We start from the raw sequence: 25918 nt of genomic DNA, 5'->3' as shown, positions 1-25918 counted from the left end.
GACGTTTAGATGTAGAGCTCAGTGATATGGTTTAGTGGAGGACTGGTCAGTGTTAGGTCAGAGGTTGGACTGGGTGATCTCGGAGGTCTCTTCCAACCCGGATCATTCCGTGATTGTGTGTGCGGGACCGAGTCAGCGCCCTGCAGAACAGCCACCAGCTGGGCAGCACCCATTACAAGCCACTTTTGGGCCACCCCACAACTCCTGCCCCAACTTCTTTCCCCAGAAGCGAGCTGGGCCTTTATTCACATTTCATTTTTTGTGGTACATTTCTGTGGTACAGCTTTTGTCAGGGGCACTGACGGAATTCCACGAAGCGCAGCCCCCCGCTCCCGGGGCTCCCCTCCCGCTCCCTCACAGGAAGGAGGAGAGCGCCCCCCTCCCCCCCCCCCCTTATCCTCCACTATCCCACAATGCTCCGGGGCCCCTCCCGCGGGCCCAGCGCCTCGCGGTCTCCTTCCTTTCATTCAAATGAGCTCCCCTCGGGCGGCGGCGCGGGGTACGCCGGGACTTGTAGTCCTCCACCCCCCTCCTTAGCACGCTCCGCTGCGGCCGGCCGGACTCGCTATCCCGGCGTGCCGCGGGGCGGGGCCGGGGCGGGGCGGGGAGCGCGGGCGAGAGAAGCTGAGGGGGGTTCGCGCCGCGCACGGGGCCGCCGCCGCCGCCGCCATAGTGGGAGCCGCGGGGTGAGTGCGGGGGGCGGCGGCGGCGGGGCCGGGCCTGGGCTGAGGGGGAGCTCCCGGGGCCGGGACCAGGCCCGGCGGTTGGGGCCAGCCCTGACCTTCCCCGTCTTTGAGGCGCGGAGCTCGGAGGGGCGGCGGCCGGGGCCCGGGGCCGGGTGGGAGCTGCCTGAGGCGGGGTGGGGTGTGTGAGGGGATGGGGGGGTGGGGGGGGGCCGGGGCGCTCCGCCGGTAACGGCCGCGAGCCCTCGGTCCTTGCTCAGCTCCCTGCTCCCGGGGGGGACGCGGCGCTTTCTGGATGCCTGAGACCGCGGTTCTGGGGGACTTTTGGTAGCGACAGACAAAAAGAGAGCATTGCACGGGGCAGTACGGGGAGCTGGAGAAGTGACTGGATGTATCCCCTCGTTATCAGTGTCACATCTAGTTTCATACACCTCTTGGCTCGCTTTTGTACCGCTTAACTGCCTTCTAACCAGACTCCGAACTCTTATTTCGTGTTCCTCCCTAAAACATTGCAAGCTCTTCGGTAGGTGAGTTGGAATTTATTTGCTTTAACCTCAGGTTTTCGTTCTTTTTTTTTTAATTCTAACGACTTCCTGCAGCTCTCTGCTGGGATTTCTTTGGGCCATGTTAACAAGAGGAGTGCAGCAGTTAGTGGAGTAGTTAGTGGTGTATAGGAGGTTTTGTGTCGGCGTTGCAGTGTCTACTAAGTGCTGATAACACTCTTAAGAATGATTTCTTTGTTGTTTTTAAACTCCCAAGTGCCGGAGCATCACAGACAGCTTTAGTATTTGTGCGTGACCCAACTGTGTGCCTACATACCCAGTGTCTGGAAGTAGGAACTGGTGTGGGCTTGTAGGAGAAAAAGGAAGCAAAGAAGAGTAAAAACGTGGGTTTGGAAGCGTGAGGTAGGTAGGTAGATACCACACGAAAAGTTCTGGGTTTTGTATTTTTTATATTTTTTTCTCCATTATCCTTCTTCCAGGCATATGTTGCAAACCTGGAGTTTAACTAAAAATCAGAGACTCCTCATGTGGAGGTGAGGCTTAACAAGTCATGCTCACACACAAAAAACTTGCTGCTAGTAAAGCATGCTGGAGAATTTTTTTTTCATGTTTTGACTGCTGTCAATCAGTAAGAAAGGCAAGTTTTGGCTAAACCTAAAATGGGGTAATATAATGCAAAATTATGTAGGTCCTCTTGCATTTAGCACCACACCAAAGTACATAGAGCTGTGTTTTTAGGGGTGATCACCTTTGTGCTATCTAATTCAGGGCAGTTACTCACACAACTGGCTACTTGTACAAGCACACAACTGATTGCTTTTAAAGGTGCCAAACTTCAGCTGCGAACAATAAGAAAACTTGCAAGGCTCAAATTGCAGTTCTTGATAGAAGATCTATTTAGAATAAAGTGAATACTGAGTATTACTTTGCTGCAGAATCTGTCTGTACGTGAATAACCCTCATGAAATTTCAATTATTTGCTACAGAAAATGGTTTGTGACTGAAACATGGTATCTCTGCTTCCGTAACTTAAAAAATAGTTTTCTCTTAACCTGAAACAGCTGTCATAACAGTCATGGATAGATAGAAATATCTGATAATCTGCTCTTTCTAGGAGACTAAATGTTATGTTGGTCTGCCTATAAGGTAAAGAAAAGTGCGGTTCAGTTGTGTTCCCCCTCCCCATGCGTCCTCCCTTACCTTAAAGATGGCCAGGCTTGATTGAGTCCCTCCTGGGGAAAAGAGAAGCAACTTCAGCCTTGTAAACTTGAATTCAGTTCCTAGATTTCCTCAAGAATACTGTGGAAAAAACTGCCAGATATGGTGTTGAGACTTAAAAGTAAAACATTATTTTATACGTAATCAGGTAAGCCAATAATAAATAATTTAAAGTTACCTAGGCTGACACTTGGACTGTTGGGTTGTCAGGTTGCGGATAGGATGAGCATCAAACTGAAGTTTTTTCCGGAGTCTGGCGATGTGTTTTGTTTAGTAATCTTAAGTAGCCCTGTGCTTGCAAACATCTGTAAGCAAAGCAGTATACTTCAGGCTGCTGTAATTCCTGCATTAATTTGTTTTGATGAAGTTGGAGGAGACCAAAAAAAGTAAGATTGAGAAGGGGAATGTCAATTTTCCATATTTTTCGTAAGGAAACTGTCTGCTCCTTGTCACTCTTCTCAGTTCTCCCTTTCCATTTTTTTGCTGTGCTCATACCTAGATTTAATTATTTCTAGACCTGCAAGCTTGTTTAGCATAATGGAATTTCGTGCATGGTGCAGCCCATAGCAATTACAAGGTGAAAGCCTGTGTTCGAGTCAGTTTCTGATTGGCCTGGAGCAGTAATTTCCAGGTTTTAACCTCTGTGAATCAATCAGCTGCTGTGGAGGTGATGGCAGAAGGTACTAAGAGAAGTGTTTTTATTTTTTCCTTCAAGCTTGCACCTCGACTGGAAATTTTAAAGGGTTTTTGAGTTAAGAAATATTGACAGCTGCTAAGCTGGAATTTCTCAGAAGGTGATGGAGTGCCTGCAGGGTCAGTGACTGGTAACGGGTGCTGTCCATGTGTCAGTGCCCCCACTTCATCACCCCTGCATTCTGCCTGCCCCAAGCTTCCTTTGTGTGGGGAAGAGAAGGTCTGAGGGGCTTAGCCCCAGCCTTCTGCTGCCCAAAGGATGCGCATCAGGAAAATGGAGCTGGGCTTCTCACCGAGGCGTGTGCTGGAGGGCTGGAGACAAAGGGCAGAAGCTGAAGCAAGGGGATTCTGGTTGGGCCTGGGGGAGGCTTTTTCTGCAGCAGGACAGTCAGGCAGCTAAACAGATTTCCCCCGGGGGTTATGTGGTCTCAGTCATCCTTCTTTTTGGAGCAAAGTGGATAAAAAGGCATGGATACTGGTGTAGGTATTAGGTGATTTACCTGTTTGAGAGACCATTAATCCTGTGATACTGGTCCTCTTGTGTTCCTAGAAAGCGTGCACAGGAGAAACTCCTGGCTTTGTATCTTTTAGTGGCAATAGAAAAGAGACTGAGGGAGAAATAGCAGGAAGACTATTTCCCTTTTTTCTCCAGCAGTGTAAAGATCCTCACTGTTTCATTCTGAGCGATCAAAACTGGAGGCGTGGTGGTAGGGGCATGTGCGACAGGAACCCACACAACTGCGAGTTCATCCATTGGCCATATTTGCTTCTGTTAATCAGTAGCGAAGGGTGCAGCAGCGGGTGGGCTGGGGGATGTTTGCCACGGCTCCACAAGTGCCTCTGGACCAACAACACCCGTTAAGGGGAGCATCGGTGCTCTGTTGTGCTGCTCTCCTCATCTTGCAGCAAACATCCTGCCAGCTTGTGCTTGAGCTTGAATCTTGTCTTAGAGTTTAACTTCGGTGCAGTGCTGTGCCGTTTATTTACGCTGGGATCACTTAGGGAGGCAGCGTAGTCATACCTGGAAACTGGATGGCAGATGGTGACATTTTCCCTTTCCAGCAGCATGTTAGAGTATGGGTTTGAGGCTGCTCTCTTTAAATCCTCTTTTTTGGTTTTCTGCAGGTCAGGAGGGCTTTCCTGAGCTTACTTGCTTGTGATGGTGGCTCTTTGATTCCTTGCAACTTCCTTGTCCACCTTAGTGTTAATTGCTGAAGGATACTGCTCATTAGTGCTCATAAATCCTAAATACTTGTTACTCTAAATACTAGTTTTCATTGACATCTTCAGAAATTTCTTACAGAAATGCCAGCATGCCAGGCTCGAATTCAAGAAGAGCTAATTGTGTTAATTGATAGCAGTCAGCTTATGTATGGCCTGCTCTGATAATGCAGTGAGCACCACTGCTGCTTGGGACAAGTATTTGGTGTTTCTCCATCCTGCAGAGGTGCGATGACAGCCCGCCTTCTCCAAGTGTTTCTGGTGCTTTGTGCTTCAGGGAAGGAGATCTGATGGTTCGTCTGTCAACAGGTGCCAAAGCAAAGCGGTGGCTTTTCCTCGAGGCACGCCTCCGAGTAGCTCTGGGGATGCCACCTGAGGAGGAGGACGGACTTTGTGCTGCAGCGTGCTGATGGAATCACCTCCGGGTTGCTCCACGGCTTGTTAAGGCAGCAGTGGGAAGAGTTTTCAGCCAGAACTTGGGCCTTTTGCAAGTCCCTTTCCTGTTGAGGTGGCTTTGTGTTTCGGAAGGGCTGGTGTCCCGGTGATCTGGGAAGTCCTGCGTGGTGTAGGAATGAATTCCTGATGCTGAATGCAGCAGCTTTGTTGTAGGGTCAGGGATGTGGCAGTTCCTTGTGCTGGCTCTGGGACAAGGATGCTGGGGATGTGCCTGGTGCTGCGTTGGTCAGGAGTGGTAGGGAGCGTGGCAGGGCATGCAGGGGGCAGGAGTTGGTGCTTGAGGGTGTCAGGGTGTGACCTGGCAAAGGAAAACTCGGTGCATACCTCGCTGAGAAGTCCCTGGTGCAGCAGGGATGGAGTTCTGCAGTGTCGGCACGTACCCATTGAAGGGAAAGCTGCTGGCAGCTGCAACTTCTGTGCGCTGCGTTGGGTTTCAGTTTGAACACTGACTGCTGGCTGGTGTTGGAGGCGGGGATAAATTCTATGATATGAGCAGATTTGAGGAAATTTACAGTGAGGTGGACTGGTAGCTTCGCTGCTGAGCTTCTGGAGAGGAGCTGTGAATCAAATGGGCTGTGACTTCCTTAAGTGGGTGCAATGAAGTAGGCTTGGCTTGAAGTGACAAAGAGTGGAAAAAAAAATAGCTTAAGGAAACTATCTCCTTTTTCCATGGGAATTTAAGGTAGAATATCCAATAATACTCTTATGCAATGGTAACCCTCAGCAGGTGCCTTTAAAAGGACAGGTGATGCTCCATCTTCGGTACTTTCTGGTTTACTTGAAACCATTCTTTTATCTGGTTTTAATATTAATGGAGTGCTCTTGCCCCCATAATCAGACTTTGAGTGACCTATGGGGAGATCTGGGTGAGCTGTGATGGTATCAGGGCGTGTTTGTTCTTCCTTGCTTGGGAGTGGATGTAGAAAGCCTTCTCTGTGATGCACGTATATTCTATACCTGCTTAAAACAGCCTGGTAAAGGATTGTATCTCACTGAAGGGACTGGGCTTGGTGGCACAGATCATCCCTATCTTGTGTGTTTTCTCTAAACTCCATGTGCAGAACACAAGGAAAAGTGACAAATTGGGAAAGGAAAATAGGCATTTTGGGGGAGAGTTGAGTGTATTAAAGAAAGCCGTGTAACCGTACATGAATGGCACTGGGAAAAAAAAAGTTACAAAATAGAGGGTTATGGATTTCAGCAGTATTTTCTGAGTTCACTTCTTGCTTCTCTGACAAAATCAACATTGTGACTTGTCAAACTTACACTAATTTATTTCATGCCATTTTACCTACCAAAACACAAATACCTCCTTTTAAGAAGGAGGTGGCAAAGTTGCCTACTAATTTTACTTTGAGAAACCATAGTACTACTTTCTATATTTAAAATTCACATCCCTTAATTTCTGCCAGTCTTAACGGCTTTCTCAGTTTCAGGATTGAACAGAAGGCATCTGGTGCTTGCATGAGGCTGTTGTGCCTTCAGGAGCTGGAAATCTCTGGGTCTAAAGGAGACGCAGGGCTAGAGTGCAATTGATCTGAGGTTCATTTGATTGCAGAGCTTTTAAGGCGAACATGTGTCGTGTGGGGAAAAGATTCACTTTGAAAGGGCCAACTTTTTATTTTAGCTTCAGAATAAGCTGGTGGTTTGCCATTTACTAGTCCATCTTAATGTTAGGTGCGTGGCTGTTTAACTAAATTTGCGTTTGAATGTTTAGGAAAGACGTCTGGTGCTTATCCCAATTCATGGAGAGGAGCTGAAGCAATGCTGGGCCAGAGGAGCTGAATAACAGTGATTTTTCACTTGGGCTGCTTGCTCTACCGCAGCTTCCACCCTGCCACTGAGAGCTACAGACCTGTAGGTACCTTGAGGTCAGGAATGCAATCAGCAGGCTTCAAAACTAAATACCAGTACGCCCGGTTTCCCCAGCAAGTCCTGGGAGTCCTCTCTAACAGCACAGCGTTCAGGGGAGAGGTGCAGCGAGGACTTCAGAAAACTTCTGCAGGAGCTGGGAGGGAGACAGCAGGCTGGCACGCTCGGACGTGATCCAGGCTTTCCTCCTCTCTCCGGTAAGCGTCTGTGGCAGAGACCTGGGGCTGTGCCAACGACTGCTGCTCCGTGGAGTTCCCAGCTCGTGTCCCTTGCTGGGATGTGGATTAGCACAGGCTACAGGCTGCTCTGCCAGGGTTCATCTCCTGCTTGTAAGACCCATGGCGGGCTTGGGCATGAGGTGGAGGTGAGGAAATGGGAGCAGACATATATAGAGGTGGTGCTGCTGCTGCTGTCTGTAGCTGAGCTGATCTCTCCAGTTCTGGTTGTGTTCCCCAGGCCTGGTCCCTTGCACACAGTGGGCATGGGTGCATCTCTGGCTCCTGTGGAACAAAAGCAGGGCTGCACACCAGGGTCTCAGCTACAAGCAAGCTGAAATCAATCCCTAAGACTTCACTTAGATGCTGTTTTTTTCTTCTTGTGTGATCTGCGGTGTAGAAGGGATGGTATTAGGGGATGCAGGATGGTAAGCAAAAGATAGAAATCCTAGCCTGTGGCACATTAAGAATTCATCAGGGGGAGGCTGTTGTGCCAGAGCAGGGACAGGGAAATGACAAAGCAGGAACGCCTGAGCCTGTAACGGTCCCCAGCCTCGCCTGCAGTTCTGGATCCTGGGCTTTCCTCTGCAAGGTCTGCCCTGACAAGCGTGTGGTGAGAGTCCAGCACTGTGTGCTTGGGTGATTACTGGTTGTGGGGAGAGCTACAGGGGCAGTGCGAGGAGCTCATGCTGATGTAGTTCCAGTGGGATTATTTGGGGCACTCTTAAAACCTAACATGCCTGTCCAAGTACAGGACTGAGGGACCCCAGCAGCTCTGTTTGGGAAACCTCCGCTGCAGCTGAGGAGATGCTGGCACTGCTCAGGCACAGCCTGGATCTGTCCTGTGCCGGGGGCTTCTGGTAAATCTGAGGTGTGGGATGAAGGCTGTTGGAAATCAAGGAAGTGACTTTAAGGTTTTCCTTCAATGTAAATCTCTTAATACGGGCTGAAGTTTGATTTCTACCTCTGCTGTAGGTGAGGCTGCTGTGTGGCAATCACGGAACGCAATCAGCACAACTTGTTCATTTATAAACTCCTGATCTTTTTTTCCTAGTGCTGTGACTGTGGTGGGTAAAACTCCTTCAGCTTGAGCTTGTATGAGTAAAGTTGAAACAGCCAAAAGCGTAAAACGTGAGAAGAGCTGTCTTGTCTGACTGCAGTTACTGCTTGCTGTGGAGGTACTATGAGTGTGTTTTGCTTCTGTTAGGGATTTGACAAATTTTAAGCAGGTGTGTGAGTAATTAGCCTTAGGAGGAAGCCAGAATAACCATAGTGTCTGTGTCCTACAACAGAATCTTGTGTCTGAGACGCTTTTGAGACTTGCAGTGCAATACAGACCTGTAGATCCTGGTCAGGTATTGCAAAATGGGACAGAGGCTGGGAAATCTTGATGTTTAGCCAGTATAGCTTTGTTTGTTTAAAGTAAACTCAGATCTTAATGTAATGTGCTGGGTTCTCTTCTAGAGAGGTATCAGGATAAAGAAAACAATGCACGCACTTTCCTGAAACAAATAACCGAATGGTAGAGCTGCACTGATCTTGCATGAGGATTTCTGGACCCGAGTCTGGTCTGCTGCACGTGTTGTATGCTTAATCCTCTAAATTAGCGGGACTCACGTTCACAAATCTGGTACCTTTGTGTTTCTACTACATTGGTTGGGAACTGCAGAGTCTCTTGCCAAGTGAATGCAGGGACACATCCTACATCTGGCTTCGGGAAGAAAAGGGGTGAGGAAAAACAATCAGTGCTAACAAAGCCGGGTGGCATCCCTGGGAGGGATGGAATCCTTAAGTAGCTTGCTGCAGTCCAAGAAGAAATCCATTGATCTGGAGAGGTGGCTCTTGGTGGGGCCTGGAGGAGTGGCACACCCAGCATAGCTCAGGTGTGGAGAGCTGGGAACAATCAGGCTGTTAGCTTTTAGTTGCAAGGGATGTTCTTTTGGTTTGGGTAGCTCTTGATATTTTACCACCGTGTCTTGAAAGTGCTCGAGGTTCAAAGATAAACGTGGAGTATGCTTCAGCCTCAGTGACAGCCTACAAGAGGAAAGCAGGGCTGAAAGTAAGCTTGTGTTATGCAGATGGTTAGTGGAAGTGGATTAACTCCTATTGTCTGCCGCTGAAAGGAGGCTTCCTTAGGGGACCTGTGGATGGTGGAACAGGAGGGGCTGAATAGGTAAATCAAGTGATGTAAGGCACTCTACAATCTGTCCTTATCAACACTTCAGTTGGTTACAGTAAATGAGCTCAAGTCGGAATAGCAGGAGCCAACATTTTCAGACGGTGTCACTTTTGAAATATGTGACTATAAGGCGGTAACACTTACTCATCGTGGTTCTTGTTCTCCACTGCTGTATGTGGGTTGTGACCTTTCACTGAAATAGCTCTTGAAATCACCAAACGCTCTAAGTTAAACCATTTAGTAGCCAAGATTTTTATTTCTCAGAGGTCCAGGATACGGAGGAGATGATTGTCCTACATCTTCTAATGGAAAATTTTGGCCAGCTGCGGTGGTCTGTGCTCACTGGTGCTTAATACACCAGCCAAGTGTTCTGCTGATTTATGTGATCTTTCTGATGGTTTCTTGTTTTGTTTTACAGTCGCTGGCTTTGAGGATTCAGAATGGGAGACAAGCCTATCTGGGAGCAGATTGGGTCCAGCTTCATACAACATTACTACCAGCTTTTTGATGCAGACAGGACTCAGTTAGGAGCAATATATGTAAGTATCTAGAAAGGGGGGGAGGGCAGGGCAGGGCCCCTCTCTGCCTAGATTTCCCTATTTGGATGTGTGAGAATGCATAGGATGGGATAGTGGGTTTTATCCTGACTCCAGAATATCAGTCAGTGCTATTGCACTTGCTGAACGTGTTTTTCTTTAATTTCTTACACATTTACTTTCTATTTTGAGGTCTGTGCGCCTCATCTGTAGGCAGTCAGGCTCGTAAAACCCTGGGTTGGCTGGAGATAGAGACTTGCAGTGTGAGAGACTGGAGGCTACCTTGTGACAATGTTCTGTCACAGCAAATGTGCTAGACTTAGTTTGCCAGTAATTCACAGTCTGGGATTTGCTTGGATCCCTCTTCACTTCAAGTGGGATATGATTTCTGAGGCCTGCCCTGTGTTTAGCAGTACTTGAAGGTGTTTCTTGGATCTCATGCTATAGTAATCCTGGTAACTTGAATTTAAATTTTTAAATAAAGTTTAAATATTTAAACTTTAAGCTCTTTCTAAACTTCTTCAATAATTGATTTGTTTTGCCCCTCATATGGGGGCAAAACAGACTTTGTTTCTGAAATTAAAGCCTGTAACTAAAAGGCCTGAGGAACATCAGCTTTTAGCTTTGGAGGAAGACGCCTCCAGAATATGCAAAGTGCTCTGTGTATGGAGTTTGATTGCTGCTGGTGAGGAATGCTGCTGGGTGGCTGAGCTGTTTCAGCAAGACACTCAAGTCTTACAAGCCATCTAGCAGCATGTCCTGTTTTTCTGACCCTTGCTCGATGAATCATACCAAGTTTCACCAATCCCTGGAGGATTGAAGCTCTTGCAGGAGCACCATCTGATGCCCCTCCCTACACCTCAGCAGTCTCCACAAGCACAGGTAGTATTTACTCTTTGGATTCTCAAGTGTTTGCTGTCTGCTATAGACTGCTGCCTTGTTTTGACCAAGAAGCTGTGAACAGAGCCCATAAAGCAGGAAAAACCGGAAGCCACAGTTTAATCCACAGCTCGAAATATGAAGTCAGTAAGCAGTTCCTGTCATGCCACTACCAAAACGCTTTAAATCCTTAAACTGGTAATAAGTGCAGACTAATTAATTCTGGAAACATGGCCATCACATGCAATGAACTGCTTTTTCTACCCTCCAGGCTTTTTTTTACCTTTCATCATTCAGTGAAGGTACCTAAGGACAGCGGACAGTGTTTTGTGGAGTTTGTAATGCATGGAGGATGGGACCCTGTTTTGTGTAGCTAAAAACTGCTGGAGTTAAATGGAGTACCAAGTTTCTGCATTGTTTTGCAGTTATTTCCCTGCAATTGTTTTGCAGGAAATGCTGTAGCTACTTCTTTGCTCTCCTTTGGGCGCATGGCTCCTTACAATGAAGTATTTTCTTAAGTCTTGATGTTGTTTTCTTGTCTGTAGGCAAATGGCCTCGGAGGTGACTGATAGCAGACAGATTAATTAGGTACGATGTGAAGTTGCAGTTTTAGAGCTTGTTTCCCTCACCAACTTCATCTGTCTTCTGCTGCTCTTTGAAACACCAGAAGGGTCTTGCACCACGGTGTGCTTAACTGCTATTTGCTGAAGTGGATTCAGTAAGGCAGGTTCTGGGGTTCCTCTTCCTTTATGGCTTTCTGTATTTAAAGCTTAGAATTGGAATGCTTGAGAGAGTAGCCTCGTTCCCTGGTACCAACACCTTGCTTCTCAGGTGATGGAAGTCAAGGGTCGTACAAGATGCAAGTGATGTCAGCCAGATGCTCTTGTGAAGTGACTGGTTTATGCAATCTAGATTTAAGTCCATTTTCCTCCAAAAGGGACATGTCTGGACTTAGGAGAAAGCTGTGCTCAAGGGATCTTCGCCAGCCTGCATTCAGTTGCGTCTGTGACCCCGAGATGCTTCATGTTCTTGCTCCCAGTCCCAGCTTTATTCTTTTGGCTCTTGCTGCACTGTATTGCTCCTGATGATGCAGTGAAGGCCAGAAGCTTTTTCAGAATGGGTGTGACTGTGTTGTGCAGGCTCAGCATACTTGCTTGAAGGAAGTGGCTTTTTGGTGCAGTGTGGATCAAAAACAAGGGTTGGAGAATCTACCACAGCATACAAATGGGGTTCTTTAGAGCCTGCCATTTTCTGCTGAGACATGCAGAGCTTCAGTGAGATCTGAAGACTGAATAGGGAAGAGACAAGAATTGTGTTTGAGGTGTTTAAACTCAAAAGATGTGGAAGGAACAAGCTACCTGTGACAGGCTGAAAAAGAACCTGGGCTATCATGAAGAGGGTGAAGGTGCTGTTTGGAAATGGCAGCTGACAGACTTCAAATGTTTTCCCCCAAGTTTAAAAGTTAATTTGGTTTGCCAGGGTTCAAAACTGGATCTGAGAAGGCAGTGAGCTATGTTAGTGTGAGGTTAGGATACTGTGATTCTGGTTTAAAGGAGGTATCCTGAAAAGAATACAAAGTTTCCTGCCTGTTGCTGTTGCATCCAACATAGCATGCTCTGTACGTCCTGCCTCATCCAGTGGAAGAGCAGGTAGACTGAAGCATCTCAATCTTTGCATGCCACACAGGGCAGTCTGTTAGAAAACCTTTACAGGCACATTCTACTTTTCTGGGTGTGAGCAGGATATGCAAATTGGTGCCTTAGTTGGAAGAGCTTGATGGTACAACTCCTTGTCATACTTCTTATATTTTTGTCTGTGCTTGACTCGCGTCCATACCTTTCAATTTTCTTCTGAAAGCTCACTTTGATGCAAAGGCAGGGAGTTTTTTGCTGGAAGAATCATGATAATGAAACTTAATGTTCTTAATTTCTAATAGATTATTCTAAACTTTCAGTTGCTCTTTGTGGTTTCTTTCTGTCTCTGAGGTAGCTTCTGAGTAGCTAGATTCTAAGGATAACATGCCAAGTAAGCAAAGACTGTTATAAGGATTGCTTAAAAGTTACCCTAGGCAAGCTGATGAATTTTTTTTTCTTTTCCTCACAGATTGATGCATCATGCCTTACGTGGGAAGGACAGCAGTTCCAGGGCAAAGCAGCCATCGTTGAAAAACTCTCTGTAAGTCTGTAATCCTCTACTGAATGTCTGGGGAGATGGTCCTGAAGACTGTAAATTAGTCACCACTGAAATTTTGATTTAGACTTCGGCAGTTAAATCAAATTTTAATTTGTGCTTCCAGCTTATATCTCCAAAAACATTTCTTGTGGTTTAATTCTATGCAGTGGGGTGTTCCATTGGTGCTCTAACGGTAGGATGTTAGTTGACTCGTTTAGTTCACAAGGTTATTTTGTGATTGCAATTGCATTTGACGTTATTAATTAAAAAAAAATAGTTCATAAGCTGATCTCTTGATCTGGAGGAATGAAAGGTGTTTTTGTTACATTTTAAGCATGTTCAGGAAGTAGTACAGCAGACACGTTTGGATCTGCCTGTGGTGAAGGCTAAACACGTTACTGCAGGGAGTTTTTTTTGTTTTCGAATACATAAACTTCAAATAAGTTTTGTAGTGAAGAATCTAGGTTCAATGAAGCATTTCTCAGCTCTTCAGATGCGATAGCTCTGGTTCAGGACTTTGAAGCCACTTCTTGCCCTTCAAGTCAGAGGAAACTTCTTCATGTACTGAGACTGAAATTTTCCCTCCATGTTTTAGTTAAACTTGTCCAAGCTTTGTCTTTTTGAGAAAATTCATCCCTCTTGTAAAAAAATTGGTGTACTTACAAGCTGCAGTGAGAGCTGAAAGTTTCTCTTGCAAGATCTGTGGAGCATATGCTCTGTAGCTCCTCTGACATTCTGCTCAGAGCGTGGTACATTGGACAGAACGCGGCATAGTTTCAGGCCGACTCTTCTGCACTTTGAGAAGGAAGTCTGTTACCTGGGCACTTGCCTCCTTGCACAGTTATTGCTCCTGTGTTGTGGAATCTCTGCTTTCATCCATGGTGTCCTTAACTGTGAAGGCTGAAATTTGCCCCTGTATCTGTGATTCAGATGCCTGCATTGCCTTTAAGAATACCACACACCTCAAGAACAGTTTGCAGCTTTTGTACTTCTGCAGTCTTGTTTTCAAGCATCAAGAGGCAGCATTTTCCTTTACAGCAAGATCTCTGCTGTGTAACAGCAATGCTGTGGCAGCTTTTCAGTCTGCTCTGCCAGATGTTGCTCGTACAGTTGGGCGAGGTTGCAGAGACATTGCTTTGCCAGCACTAGTGCACCTGTAGCCTTTTTACAGCTTACAGAGTGGGAGCTGACACTCATTCCTTCTGTCTTAATGTGTGCTGGGGTGAGGAGTTATTTAAACTAGAGTGCCTGTTCTCCTTGGGGGGGGACAGCCTGTTCTGGCTTGAGTGTTTGATAAACCTTTAGTTCTAGGAGCTTTGTGGACCAGGGAAGAAGCTGGGACAGGTAGCTTGAATGATGGAACGTTTCCAGACCTGCTTCAGTGCTCTTCACATCTCTTGGAGGCAGAATCCTGCTACAATTTGGGCATCCCGCATTAACCAAACTTATACAGAATCACTGCCAGTCAATCAGGTGGTCTTGGATTTAGCTTACTGGATGATGTAGGCTTTTGTCTCAGGATGGGCAGCTCAGAAAGCAGCGTGGTGTTTGTAGGATACTGTAGGAAGTAGTCTCAGCACTGCCAGGTCCATCAGAGAAAGCCAAGGAAGGCTGCTCTAGAGGAGATAGCAGGAGGCATGAGAAGCAAGCTTAGTGTGATAAAATGTTGAGCAGTCTTTGCCAAAAGTGAGTTTAAGCTACCCGCAAAAAAATGTGTTCTTGCAAATCTTAGCTGACTTAAAAGGAAGGTTCCACAGTTCTGGTAGTGAAAGTCCAGACAAATTCTCAAAGGACACTAAAAGCTTTGCTTGTTCTGGCTTTTCACTTGTCGGCCACATTTATGGTACTCTGCATGTAAAGAAATACTTCCTTTCAGTACAGATGGGTATCCATAGGCAGCCATCCATCTGAGGTAGTTTTCCTTAATCTTAATCAGTGATCTTCCCTATCAGCTTACCCTGCAGTGGGATTTCCACCCCTGTGTATCAGGAGGAATAGCTTGTTTGACTGGCCAGCTGTTGGGGCCCTGTTCTCAAAATGGGACAGCCAGGGATTTGAAACAGGCAGCATCTTCCCTGGCCTCCTCTTTGGTTTCATACCTCTCTTTTGGGGGGCTCCTGAGCTCGAAGCCTTTTCCTTCCTTCATCTTCTCTTCGCAGTCTCACCTCTCAGTCATCTTGTAATGCTGGAAGCTGGGTTCTGGGTACAACCATGTTCATTCCCACTCACCCCTCTGCATTTTCAAGAGACTTCTTGCAGGACTTGCTCAGCAGGTAGCTGTTGTGAAGAGGTGAGACTAGGTGTTGTAGTACTGTCACTTGTCAAAGGGTGTGCAACATCCTAGCCTGTGCTTGTGCAGGCTGGGCATGCACATTGCACGTTCAAGTTCAGGATGGTGACCCTGGAAAATACTGTGCTGGAAGCTACAAATCAGTTGGCTTATTCTTTTTGGTTCATGGTAAGTTGGGAATTACTGTCCCAGACAAGAAGAAACACTGCAGGCTTTATTCAAGAGTATTCTTGGATCCTGCCTCTCTGTGGTTAGAGGGCTGCTCTGTACACTTACTTTGTTTCCCTGGGTCCTGATCCTTCCACAGTTTTGTGCTCTCTGTTAGCCAAGGTTTTAGCTTCCTGGTATTCTTCATTAAGCCTAATTATACTTGTAGGGCCAAGTCTGTTCTCCACATCCTTGATAGTAGCACTTTTTCAACTCCTGTTCCTATGTCTAGGCCTTCTGTGAAGTCAAGGCTTTGACGCGTTCTGCGTTACCCTCTAGTGGAAAGTGTGTGCGTGGGTCTGTGTTAGCCTGTTTCCAGGAAAATGGAGCAAAGTCCAAGTGCATCCTGCAGGTTTAAGTGACTGCATCATGTGCAGTGCATTGACTGGGTAACAGCCACGTGACCTCTCAGAGCTCCGTCTGCCAGAATGGCACTCCTACAGCATCCAGCACCATTCTATCAGAAGTTGGATGAGCTTATGTTCGTGTGACAGTACTCTGAGATCCCCTCGATATCCAATATTTCCTACTTGGAGTCATCAGTGGTTGGAATGCGAATGTGGTCTGAGATGAAAAAGAAGGATCACTCTGCACTGTCTGGTGTTTTCCAAGGTGTGTACCTTGCACTCTTAACTCCAGACATGTTTATGTAGCTGCTACATGAACATGAAGAGCTTTTTTCCACAAATGTGTGCTTTTGCTCCAATGCTTTTGTTCCCTCCTGCTTGGCACATGGCAAAGATTTTGCCAGTTACTGTTTTGGTTCCCCTCAGATGCTATCTATTATCAAGGAAAGAGTCAAATGGAAAAGTGGATGTGAGAAACTCAAATCTCAACCACTGGTTCTTGGTCAAATGCCACTCCTTTCTATTTATAGCCACTATAAGGAAGAAACAAACTGGGAGTTGTTAGATCATGCGCTCTTTCAACACTGTTCTGAGCAGAGAAGCTTTCTGCCTTCATCATATGGACTTCCTGCTTGTAGATGAACTGGAACTCCTAACGCTGTGTAACTAGACTAAGAAAAGGCATTACTTAATGTATATGGCAACATATTTCATGTATTTTGGTGCTTTAAAAATACTGAACTGTTGTGATCCAACCCAGCTTTGTATTGAGTTGCAACAATTCTCCATGTGGTGCTGCTGAAATAGTATTAATACTCCATAATGTTGCATTTGTTTTGCAAGTTAAATAATGCAATTACTTCATTCTTTATTTTTCTCTTTTCATTATAGAGCCTCCCTTTCCAAAAAATACAACACAGCATCACAGCACAAGACCACCAACCTACACCTGACAGCTGTATACTCAGTATGGTAGTTGGACAGCTTAAGGTAAACTCTTTCTATTCAAGGGTAACAAATGTGGATGTCTTAAATTTTTGCAGGATACTAAATTGTCTAATTTCTGAAAAGAAACTTGGGTGGGGAAGGAATTCTGGTAAGCTTGCACTGGGATGTCATTCTTCTGTTCAAGGTTGTTGAGTAACTGCTTGTCTCTTCAGATAAGTAGCACTAGGTAAAATCACCTGTAATTTGGCAGTCATTTGTTCATGTCCAGCAAGTTAATGCGGTTTTTACTATGCACATGAGTACATAGGCTCTAGCAAAGTCTATTTTTTTCCTTACTCTGATGCAGTAAGATTTTAGTGTCCTCAGATAAATTTCAAGTGTCCAAGTGTTCTTGGACAACAGAAGCACACCTAGTTTAATGTTCTCTTTGATGTAACACATACTAAATCACAGCTCGATTAATGTGTTTTGTTAGCTGACAACCCTTCAGTAAGACCCTGCTTTTCTTTTGTTACCTTAATTATCTTAACACACAAGAATACAGTCCTGGTGTTAATGTAGTCTAATACGCTGGGTTTTATTCAAAACCAGTTCAACAACGGGAATGTTGCCTCTGAGCTCAAACACTTCTTGCTGAAGGAGCTGCGTCTTGTGAAGAAGTAGGAATGTTTTACATTGCTTATATTGCTGCTTAAGTTATGAAACTGAACTACATAAAGTTACTCAGTCTCCTGCTTTTCTGAGGAAATGTTACATCTTAATACACCAGGGCTATAGACCTGTAAGTTAATGAGGCGGCTTAATGAAAGAAGTCCTGGAATCTGTATACAAACAACCAAAAAAAACCCTCCTGTACGTAAAGTGACTTGTAGGCAGAACTTGCACACAGTGGGCAGTGTTTATTCAAAAAGCATGAAATCGCCATAGGTATATTTTTCAGAGTTAGTTTTGTCGCGGTTTGGTCTGGCCATACTGTCAAGTCAGGGCTCCAAAGTCATCCAACCTTTAGAGTTACTTTAGACCAAGTTTCTCCTAAAATAGCTATTTAGGCTTCCTTTCTTATGTTAACTCTCAGTGTCACTTCTGGTATCAGAGCGTTCAGGCTTCCTCCAAATGTACAATTAACTCAGTAAGCGCAAAGAGGACCGAAAGTTTTAATCTGCTTGCTTAGGTATTCCCCTTCATTTTGTTGGGGGGGCATCCACTTCTAGGCCTAACGTAGTTTTGGCTCTCATTAAAGTTGCTCCTGCTTCCAAGCTGCAAGTTGGATTCCAGCCTTCTTGTTGCTCGCTCCTGCTTGCACACACGTACTCCAGAGAGGAATGACAGCCACATGTGGCCACAAAGCACTGAATTGCAGGGCAGGTGTGAGGTCAGACATGCTGATCTCATCTGTCTGACTCCTGGGTGTGCACAAAACTCGGTGATGCAACCAAGATTTCTTTTGAGTCCATGTCTTGGGCCAGTGACAGCTGCATTTGGTTATGCACAGTCATGTTTTTAAGGTCATTGCATAATCACCGAGCAGGTTATAGCTTGCAGCAGTGATTTCGAGGTGAACGCTAGGCAATCAGTGCAATTTCTTAAAAGTTTGGGTTTTATTATCCTTTAGCTACAGTCATTAGGATGGTAGGTGCAGTCAGAGCTTTTCATAAATAGCAGTTATTGGAGTAGTGTTTCTTACTGTGCTGGCTTTATACTCTGAATAACTTCAGCTTGGTGAGCCATACCTGAATAATTCTGGGATTGTATGATAGTGCATCTAGCTACTTGGAAAGAACATTCTGGATTGATTATATGCTTATTGTCACTACCAAATCCAGCTTGTTTGTGATTTTTATATTCGGAGAGGCATCTCTTTTTCTCCATTCTTCATCTTAGCTTTAAAAAGGGTAGTAAAGTGCTTGGAAATGCTGCTCCTCACTGAGGAAGTGTCCAGAAAATCCAAATCTTTGAAGTTTTTGCTTCTGCTTTGTGTGCTACTCATCATTACAAATAGACAAATATTCAGCAAGTCTCTAGCATGTGTATAGTAACCACTTCTGCCAGTACATGAACCTAGCTGTCATAGTGAATGCTTTTTCTTGTGCTTGTACATATGCTAGCCATCATTCTGGCACATCTTAGTGCTGTCATAGGTGTGATAAAAGTGACAGAACAACAGGGTTTGGTAAGTAACTCACTAGAGTTGGTAAGTAACCCAACCCATCTCTAGATTGGGTTGAACAGGACATGCTATAGCACAGAAACACAGAGCTGCATACTTAGCTTTATTTAAAGGTAACCTTCTTAATGGTGTGTCTGTTCTTCACAGCTCTAATTCTGTTTTTTAAAGGAAAAGTAGAAAAATTTGCCCAAGGAAGAGGACTTTCAGAAACAGCCCTATCGGGGCTTGAAGGGATGAGCCCTGCTTACTATGAATAGTTATCCCAGTCACACGACTGAGTCAAATTCTTGAAAGCTCAGTACAATTAATGTATACGCTTTGGAATTCTCTATTTGTGAAACCTGCCTTGTATTCTGTAGTGAAGGAGCTTGCATAATGTTTTTGAGTAATACAGGAAAGTAACTAGGCCAAAGTACCTGTAACATGCTGTTTCTAAAAAGTCATTCTTGGCATGATGCTTATGTTTTCAGAGGCCTCAACTGATTAAATTGCTCATCCAAAAAGTTCAGAGGGAAACTCATTCTGAATTGAGCTGTACGCATCTTTGGCACTTTTTTCTTAAGCCATTGTATTTTGATCTTGTTTGGTTTTAGTGGGAGCGACAGGACAGAATACTTGAAGTAAAACCTTTTATTCCCCTTCATATAGTGTGGGGTGAGCTGTTGTCACAAAAAATTGTCCCAAAATCTCAGCTTTTCTAACTATAAAAGAAAGGTTCTCAAGAAATAACAGGACCAAGGACTACTATAGTCAAACGTTTTTCCTTACCACAGCATTATGCCTAAGAAGACCTGCATTTTTTTTTTTAATCCTTTGGCCTTCCCTTTTGGAGAGTGATATAACTACTCAATTGAAATCATAACTGCCCCGTGACAAAGCCAGGATGTGTATCTGCCTCTGCTTTTCCAGTCTACAGCACTGTGAGCTATACCTATATAACCTGTAAAAATGCAACATACCTTTTGGAACAGATGTCAGTCCCCTCGAGATAGGTAGTAATGTTGTTAATCCTTATGTGGAGGGATAATAAACGTACCTCTGCTTATTCTAATTCTGTTCTGATCAATTTTTATTGCTGTTCACTCTCTGGCTTTGTGCATCCTTACTTAACTAGGAAGAGTAAGCATCAGTTTAAGCCTTCAGGAGTGTCACTTGGTGTGATGCCAGTTCACCAAAGTTCATCCAGAATATTACCCAGTGTCTTCAGTCTGCTTCACCTGGTAACTTATTTCTCCTCCTGTCATGCTCAGGCAGATGATGACCAGGTTCTAGGCTTCCACCAAACCTTTTTGTTGAAAAACTTGCAAGGTGCCTGGGTGTGCACCAACGAAGTCTTCAGGCTAGCCCTCCACAACGTTTAACCTCTGCCTTACCTCTGTTCCCTGCAGTCCTCGCTGTCCCGGTTGAGTAAGGAGCTTTCTTCTCGCTCTTCTGTCAATTAAGTTCGTGGTGGCTGAGAAGCATGGCTGTGGTTTGCACATTCTCAGAGCAATGTGGAAAATCTGCAGCTCTACCCAAGTGTGAATTTCGAAGTGTTTGCTGCTGAATTAATTATGACAACTAATTGTTATGTGGTGTTTCTTGGTCTTAAAAGGGAAAGGAAATTTGCAACCCAAACGACTGGATGGTTTTGTAATGCATGGTGGATACTTACAGGCTTTAAAGCAATGCTTTTAAATGAGGCTTAACATCTGAAAGAACCTGTTACCTTTAGTCACTAGCTTCTCCTTTGAGCTAAAAATAGCTCCAAGTACCCACTTCATCATACCCACTTGGTGATTTCGGTGGGGTGATGGTGAAAGGAAAGTAAAATCCTCTCTTTCCAGATGAGGAGAAAAGTGTTTTTTTTTTTTTCCAACTACTGCTCAATAGTGTTGTTTTTTTTTTTTTTTTTTTTTTTTCCCAGCTAAACTTGGGTTACAAGGTAGAGTAATACTCTGACTAATGGCTCTGTAAGTTGAGGACTTTCTACACTTGTGGGCCCCAAGGCCAGCAGGGCTGTAGGAAAACTGGGAGAGGTCAGAAAGCTGCCAAGATCAGCAGTATTTGACAGCTTGGTGAGCCTGGAGAGGAGGTGGCTAAGGACAGTACACCTGCAATGCACACAGAAAGTAGTTCAGTACTTCCACTACTGACTGGTAGTTGAGTGGTTGAGTGTCTCCAACAACCTGAAGGCAAACTCTTGGTGGTGCCAGACAGTGTAAGAAGGGACAGTGGCAGCAAACCACAGCTTGGGACGTTCAGACTGAACACAAGGGAGAACTTTTTCTCTTCAGAACAGTGGAATCCTGTGAAGTGTTGCCTGGACACATTGTGAAGTTCTTGGAGGCTTGGAAGGCTGCTAGACAAAACCATAGCTGATGCAGTGCTGCTGGCAGTCCTGCTGTAAGTGGGAGGCTGGATGGGAAGCCAGAGGAGTCCTCCTATCTGATTCTATGATTTTTGTTTTTAATTCTGAGTTGTCATGAAAAAATTGAAACTACATGAAGGAAAACTTTGTATGGAAAATAAAGCCTCTGTGTTTAAAGCCTGTGCTCATGTCTGGAATGTAAATTTTGAGTTGGACACCACTGAATTTGGAGTGAAAAGTAAGGGTAAAGTTTCAGTGAGGCTGCTCGAACTGTGATGAAGATCCCAAATGGGCATGGATTATTCCGTCTGTTCTAGAGCATCTCAAGTATCTTGACTGTGGGTCTTCGCTTATATGTTACTAGTCTACTCCCAAAACTCTAAATACATATAAATTTAATTTGCATTTTAGTCTAGGGTTTTCTTATTTTAGAGAACATTGCTCCTCTATTCTGTGACTTCATTGTGGGAGGTGGCCATAAGCAGAACAGCACGGGTTTGGGGAAGAACTTTTTAAATCTTTTTTTCATATGTCCAGTCTTGAATTGCATAAGGAAGGATGAAATTCCTGTCAAACCAAAGCACTAGCAGGTGGGGTGCAGCTGCACTTAACACAGGCTGAGGAAACCTACTCTAAAAGCAGTGTCAGTGATCTGTTTTTGCAGAGGTACATTTTTAGTGTACACTCATGTCTGTAACAAGCAAATACACATTTGGTGAAAACTACTTGGGCAACCTCAAGTAGATGCCTTGGTGACCTAAGAGAAAGAGACCAGAGGGCAACTGGGAATATGCTAAATGCTTATTAATAGTTGTAATTAAAAGTGGTTCAAGCTGGTAGGATTCTTTAGTGGTTTAAATGAAGCCATTGGAAAGGAGCTGAAATGAACATGAACTCATTCTGGCGTAGTCAAAAGGGATTGCATTAAAAAAGTGCTTTACAAAGGCTGATTTCAAACTTTAATGCACAGCTTTCGGATGCTACTCAGTTTTCTTAAAGATTCCTTTGTGTCCAGTATAAACTATCAAGTAGTAGTGAGACCTTACTAGGATTTAAGTGGTGTTTGATACCTAGGAAAAGCTAGAAACGACACAAACCCACAGGTTTCTGTGCACAGGCCACCTCTTCAGGACGGATAGGCAAGCATCTTTCTGGGCAGATCTAATGGCGATGGCAATTCCCCTGAAATAATTGGTGTGACTGCTGTCTTACATGCTATTGAACTAGATAGATGGCTGGCCTAATCCAACACAACTGCTGTATTCACATTGTGCTGATTACTATGGAGCTTCTGCCTAATGCAAAAGAAAGCATATATCAGCATGACAAAAGGCTGCCCAGTTCATCCTGCCGTTGAACAGTGACTTTATTAGCACTTGCCTGATTTGAGGATTTTTCTTTCGTTAATTTGTTTACCGAATACTTGAACTTCCTGATACTTCTGGCTGTAGTTGGTGCTTTCTTATTCTTTGGCTGCAGGAAAGTAGTTTCCTCATTCACTTTGTCCTTCATGGTTTTATAGTATTCTGATATCTTTCCCATTCTCCCACCCAATCACAGTTTTTGCAAGCTGGGGAGTCACACTTAATTTACTGTTTTCAATAAGAAACTTGTAGATGGATAACTTTTTTTTTTTTTACGCATTTCTGGCCTTTCTTTATTCTACCACTTTTTTTACATAAGTAATGCATGCAGGATTTGCTATGTGGGTGCTCTGTGCGTTTACGTGGTTGCATAATTATGGGCTTTGGTCTCTTTTCCTAATAACTGCTAACACTGTTTGCCTTGATAGCTGTTGAGCTCTGAGCTGATGTTTCCAAAAAAAATAATTACTTGTAATGATTTCAGTATCACTTTTCCTGAGAAGCAATAGCTAGTCTAGCACCCTTCTTGGTTTTCCTCCATGGGTCAGCATATGCTGACACTATTCCATATACTACTTTTTGTTGTTGCTGTGAAATAAATTTGAATGCTCCTTTTACACTCCAGTCATGCACTCAATCTTACCAGTGCTCTGGCAGACTTCCTGCTTCGTGATGCAATTGTTGTTCTTAGCAAGTTGTTCCTCAAATTTGACTTGTTCCACAGCCAGTTTATCACTTGTATGAATCTTACATTTTTAAAAGATGTTGTTTATAGCAGTCTCCTTTGTTCTTCAGTCTTTTTGCATTTGCTTTTCTTGATGGACAGCAGAACATTGAGAGTAAACATTCAGCATTTTGACAGTTTATTTCATGTGTTGCTTTTCAATACTTTATGCTTTTCCCCTTTTTCTTAATTTGCAGTAGTTGCACTGAAAGAATAAAGCTTAAAATCCTCCAAAAACGCTAAATTGAATACATTATAGTCAGTATCAGAGGATTGCTTGTAGCTGGGTCCTCTGAGCTGTTCAGATTAAGTCCTATTGTGATTTCCAACTGTTGTTAAGGCTTTAATTCCTGCATCATATCTCTGGGAAGGCTGGTAAACATCAGATGGGAGAACTAGACTCCCTATAATACTATTCTCTCATTTTGTAGTCCCTGATCCCTGTAAGTGTAGTGCCCTATATTATAGTGCACTACAACTCACCTCACTGAAGTGGTGAAGGCAAAAGCTGAGGCACTGCTGGGAAGATTTCACCGTGCTCATTAACACCTCACTGCAGCCATAGCTATTTGCTCTGTGCTGTTTCTGGCAGTGGGTATAGGAAGCATGATGTTGCTGGCCAGCTTAACCAGCTCAGAGAAACTTCTCAAAAGCCACAATCGTTACAAAGATCATTCAGGCAATATTGTTGCTATTGACTTCCAGAGGAAATCCCTCCTGTGATCAATCCAAACTACAGCAATTCCAAATTAATTTGAAAATGCATAGTCTTGCACTTGGTTCCTGGGCAAGGTCCAAAGAAAACTTGTGGCTCAGCGCAGTGAGGCAGGCATGCCTTTATTGCTGTTGTGAAGTTGCTGGAATGAGAAGTCTGTAATTACTGCAGAAAACCCTAACAACCTATTGCAGGATTTCTGTGTCATTGGGCTCTAGGTGTTTGCAAGCAACTTGGAACAGAACCTCTGGTTGTTAGTAGCTCTCCAGGTACTAGGTATCTTACAGCATGTGATGTCACTGTTAACATTAGCTTTTAAGTTGTTTCATCACTCTTAAAATACATTTCTCAAGAAAGAGCTTTTTAAACTTTTTTTCTTCTCTTTCCACAGGCTGATGAAGATCCTATCATGGGATTCCACCAGATATTTCTATTAAAGAACATCAATGATGCCTGGGTTTGCACCAATGACATGTTCAGGCTAGCATTGCACAACTTTGGCTGAGCTGGCGACCCCGAGGCACCCGTGCTTTTTTTTTTTTTTTTTTCCTCCTCTTCTCTTACTGATATTATTCACACTCACGGAACATTCCAAATATCATACACAAACCTGCAGCACTGCAGAGCGTGAGCAAGCAAGACCTGTGACCTGCCCTTCTGCTGAGTTTACATTGTCACTAGATGAGTTCCTTGTGCATGATGTTTGGAAGTTAGACTTAGCTGCATTTGACAAGAGAAATTTGTGTTGTACCAGCATGCCTCGGAAAGAATTTATAATGCAAAAGGTTGTTGTTTATGTACTGACAAGATGCTCTATAACCCAAAGAAATGAAAGAACAGCAGCCTGTACAGCCCAGTTATTGATTTGTTCAGATGTTTCAATGCTACGTTACACAATAAAACCATGAGATTTTCTTAGCAGTTTAAATTGATTTAATGAGTTGGATATCAAGTATGTGAAGCTGCTCCTTGGTTTGGATGCCCCTCTTCTGCCTCCTGGGGAAATGTTTATGAACCTAAAGCTCTCAAATTGAGAGCACTTCGATAGTTCTGCCTGTAAAGGTGATTCAGGTATTCCCTTGGTCATGCAACTGATTCTTTCTTCCCTCCTTCTCAGCACCTCTTCCTAGCTCAGATTTTAACATTAACAGGTTACATCTCACATCTCATCTGTTTTATTTTACCACTGCACAAGCCTAAAATAATTCACAAAGCTGACAACTGTGGTAGCCTGTGGTTAATCTTAATTTCTCACATTAACCCTCAAAGCTGAAGAAGCCTGTGTTTTACTCAAAGACAGACATGCATCACCATTTTTCCTCATAGGCAGTCATGTATGATGACACCTCCTGTAGTGTCCTCCTTGAGTTTGTATCCAGCTCTCAACTCCTGGCCACATTTGTGCACTGTGTTGCCCTTCTCGTATCCATCCCTTTGTTATAATTTGAGCTGGGAGTTGGTACTGCATTTGCTGTGCAGGAATTTTTTTTGTACACGGTTGGCTGTCATATATCTCCACCCCTGGAGGTGGCAGCATTTCACTAGCGAAGGGACTTCCCAAATTGTTTTTACTCTTTCCAGCACGAGGTGGCATGTGAGCAGAGTCACATACGCTTTACCTCCAGTCCTGACTAAGCCATTTGACCCAGTTTTTCGAGGACTTCACTGCCTGGCTGAGCTCAGGCTTTCCAAGGAGATGGAAGCTGGCACAGGGGAGTGGTGGAGTCACCATCCCTGGAGGTCTTTAAAAGACGTTTAGATGTAGAGCTTAGGGATGTGGTTTAGTGGAGGACTGTTAGCGTTAGTTCAGAGGTTGGACTCCATGATCTTGAGGTCTCTTCCAACCTAGAAATTCTGTGATTCCTTACACCTCTTGGCAGAGCTTGGGGCTGTGCTCTCCAACTGCATCCCAGGCAGCTGGGTGCTCAGGCAGCTCTGCTGTTTCCCTTGGAGGAGCTTTTCTTCAAAGCTGACGTTAGGGTCAGACCCCTTTTGGGTCTGTGGCATGTTTTTACACCCCTGCGCTGCCTTGGTGCTGTTTCAAACCCAGCAGCGTTGTCCTTTACCACAGCACTAGGAGAAGTTGTGCTGGAAGCTCCCCTCAAGGATATTCACTTGGAGGGCACACTGAGCTTGCTGGAAGCGAGGGGAGGGCCCGGGGTGGCTCTGACCGTGGGGC

General features: G+C 44.6%; 1 protein-coding gene across 1 annotated transcript; it reads left to right on the top strand.

The window, feature by feature from the left end:
* Positions 1-609: 609 nt before the first annotated feature.
* On the top strand, positions 610-24671 carry NUTF2 (nuclear transport factor 2). Its single transcript, XM_032195949.1, has 5 exons — positions 610-686; positions 9459-9579; positions 12559-12630; positions 16363-16461; positions 24131-24671. The coding sequence occupies exons 2-5, from the start codon at positions 9481-9483 to the stop codon at positions 24242-24244; spliced, it is 384 nt and encodes a 127-aa protein (XP_032051840.1). The 5' UTR covers positions 610-686; positions 9459-9480; the 3' UTR covers positions 24245-24671.
* The last annotated feature ends 1247 nt before the right edge of the window (positions 24672-25918 follow it).

The sequence above is a fragment of the Aythya fuligula genome, chromosome 12 (assembly GCF_009819795.1).
Source record: "Aythya fuligula isolate bAytFul2 chromosome 12, bAytFul2.pri, whole genome shotgun sequence".
Lineage (NCBI taxonomy): Eukaryota > Metazoa > Chordata > Aves > Anseriformes > Anatidae > Aythya > Aythya fuligula.
The sequence above is the reverse complement of the archived record's forward strand: the minus strand, read 5'-3'. Positions and strand labels throughout refer to the sequence as shown.

What these genes read in the sequence shown, in the direction of transcription:
- NUTF2 (XM_032195949.1), top strand. Translation starts at nt 9,481, where the DNA reads ATGGGAGACAAGCCTATCTGGGAGCAGATTGGGTCCAGCTTCATACAA. An exon ending in CCATCGTTGAAAAACTCTCT is followed by an intron (nt 12,631 to 16,362) that starts GTAAGTCTGTAA and finishes TTTTCATTATAG; the next exon opens with AGCCTCCCTTTCCAAAAAAT. An exon ending in TGGTAGTTGGACAGCTTAAG is followed by an intron (nt 16,462 to 24,130) that starts GTAAACTCTTTC and finishes CTCTTTCCACAG; the next exon opens with GCTGATGAAGATCCTATCAT.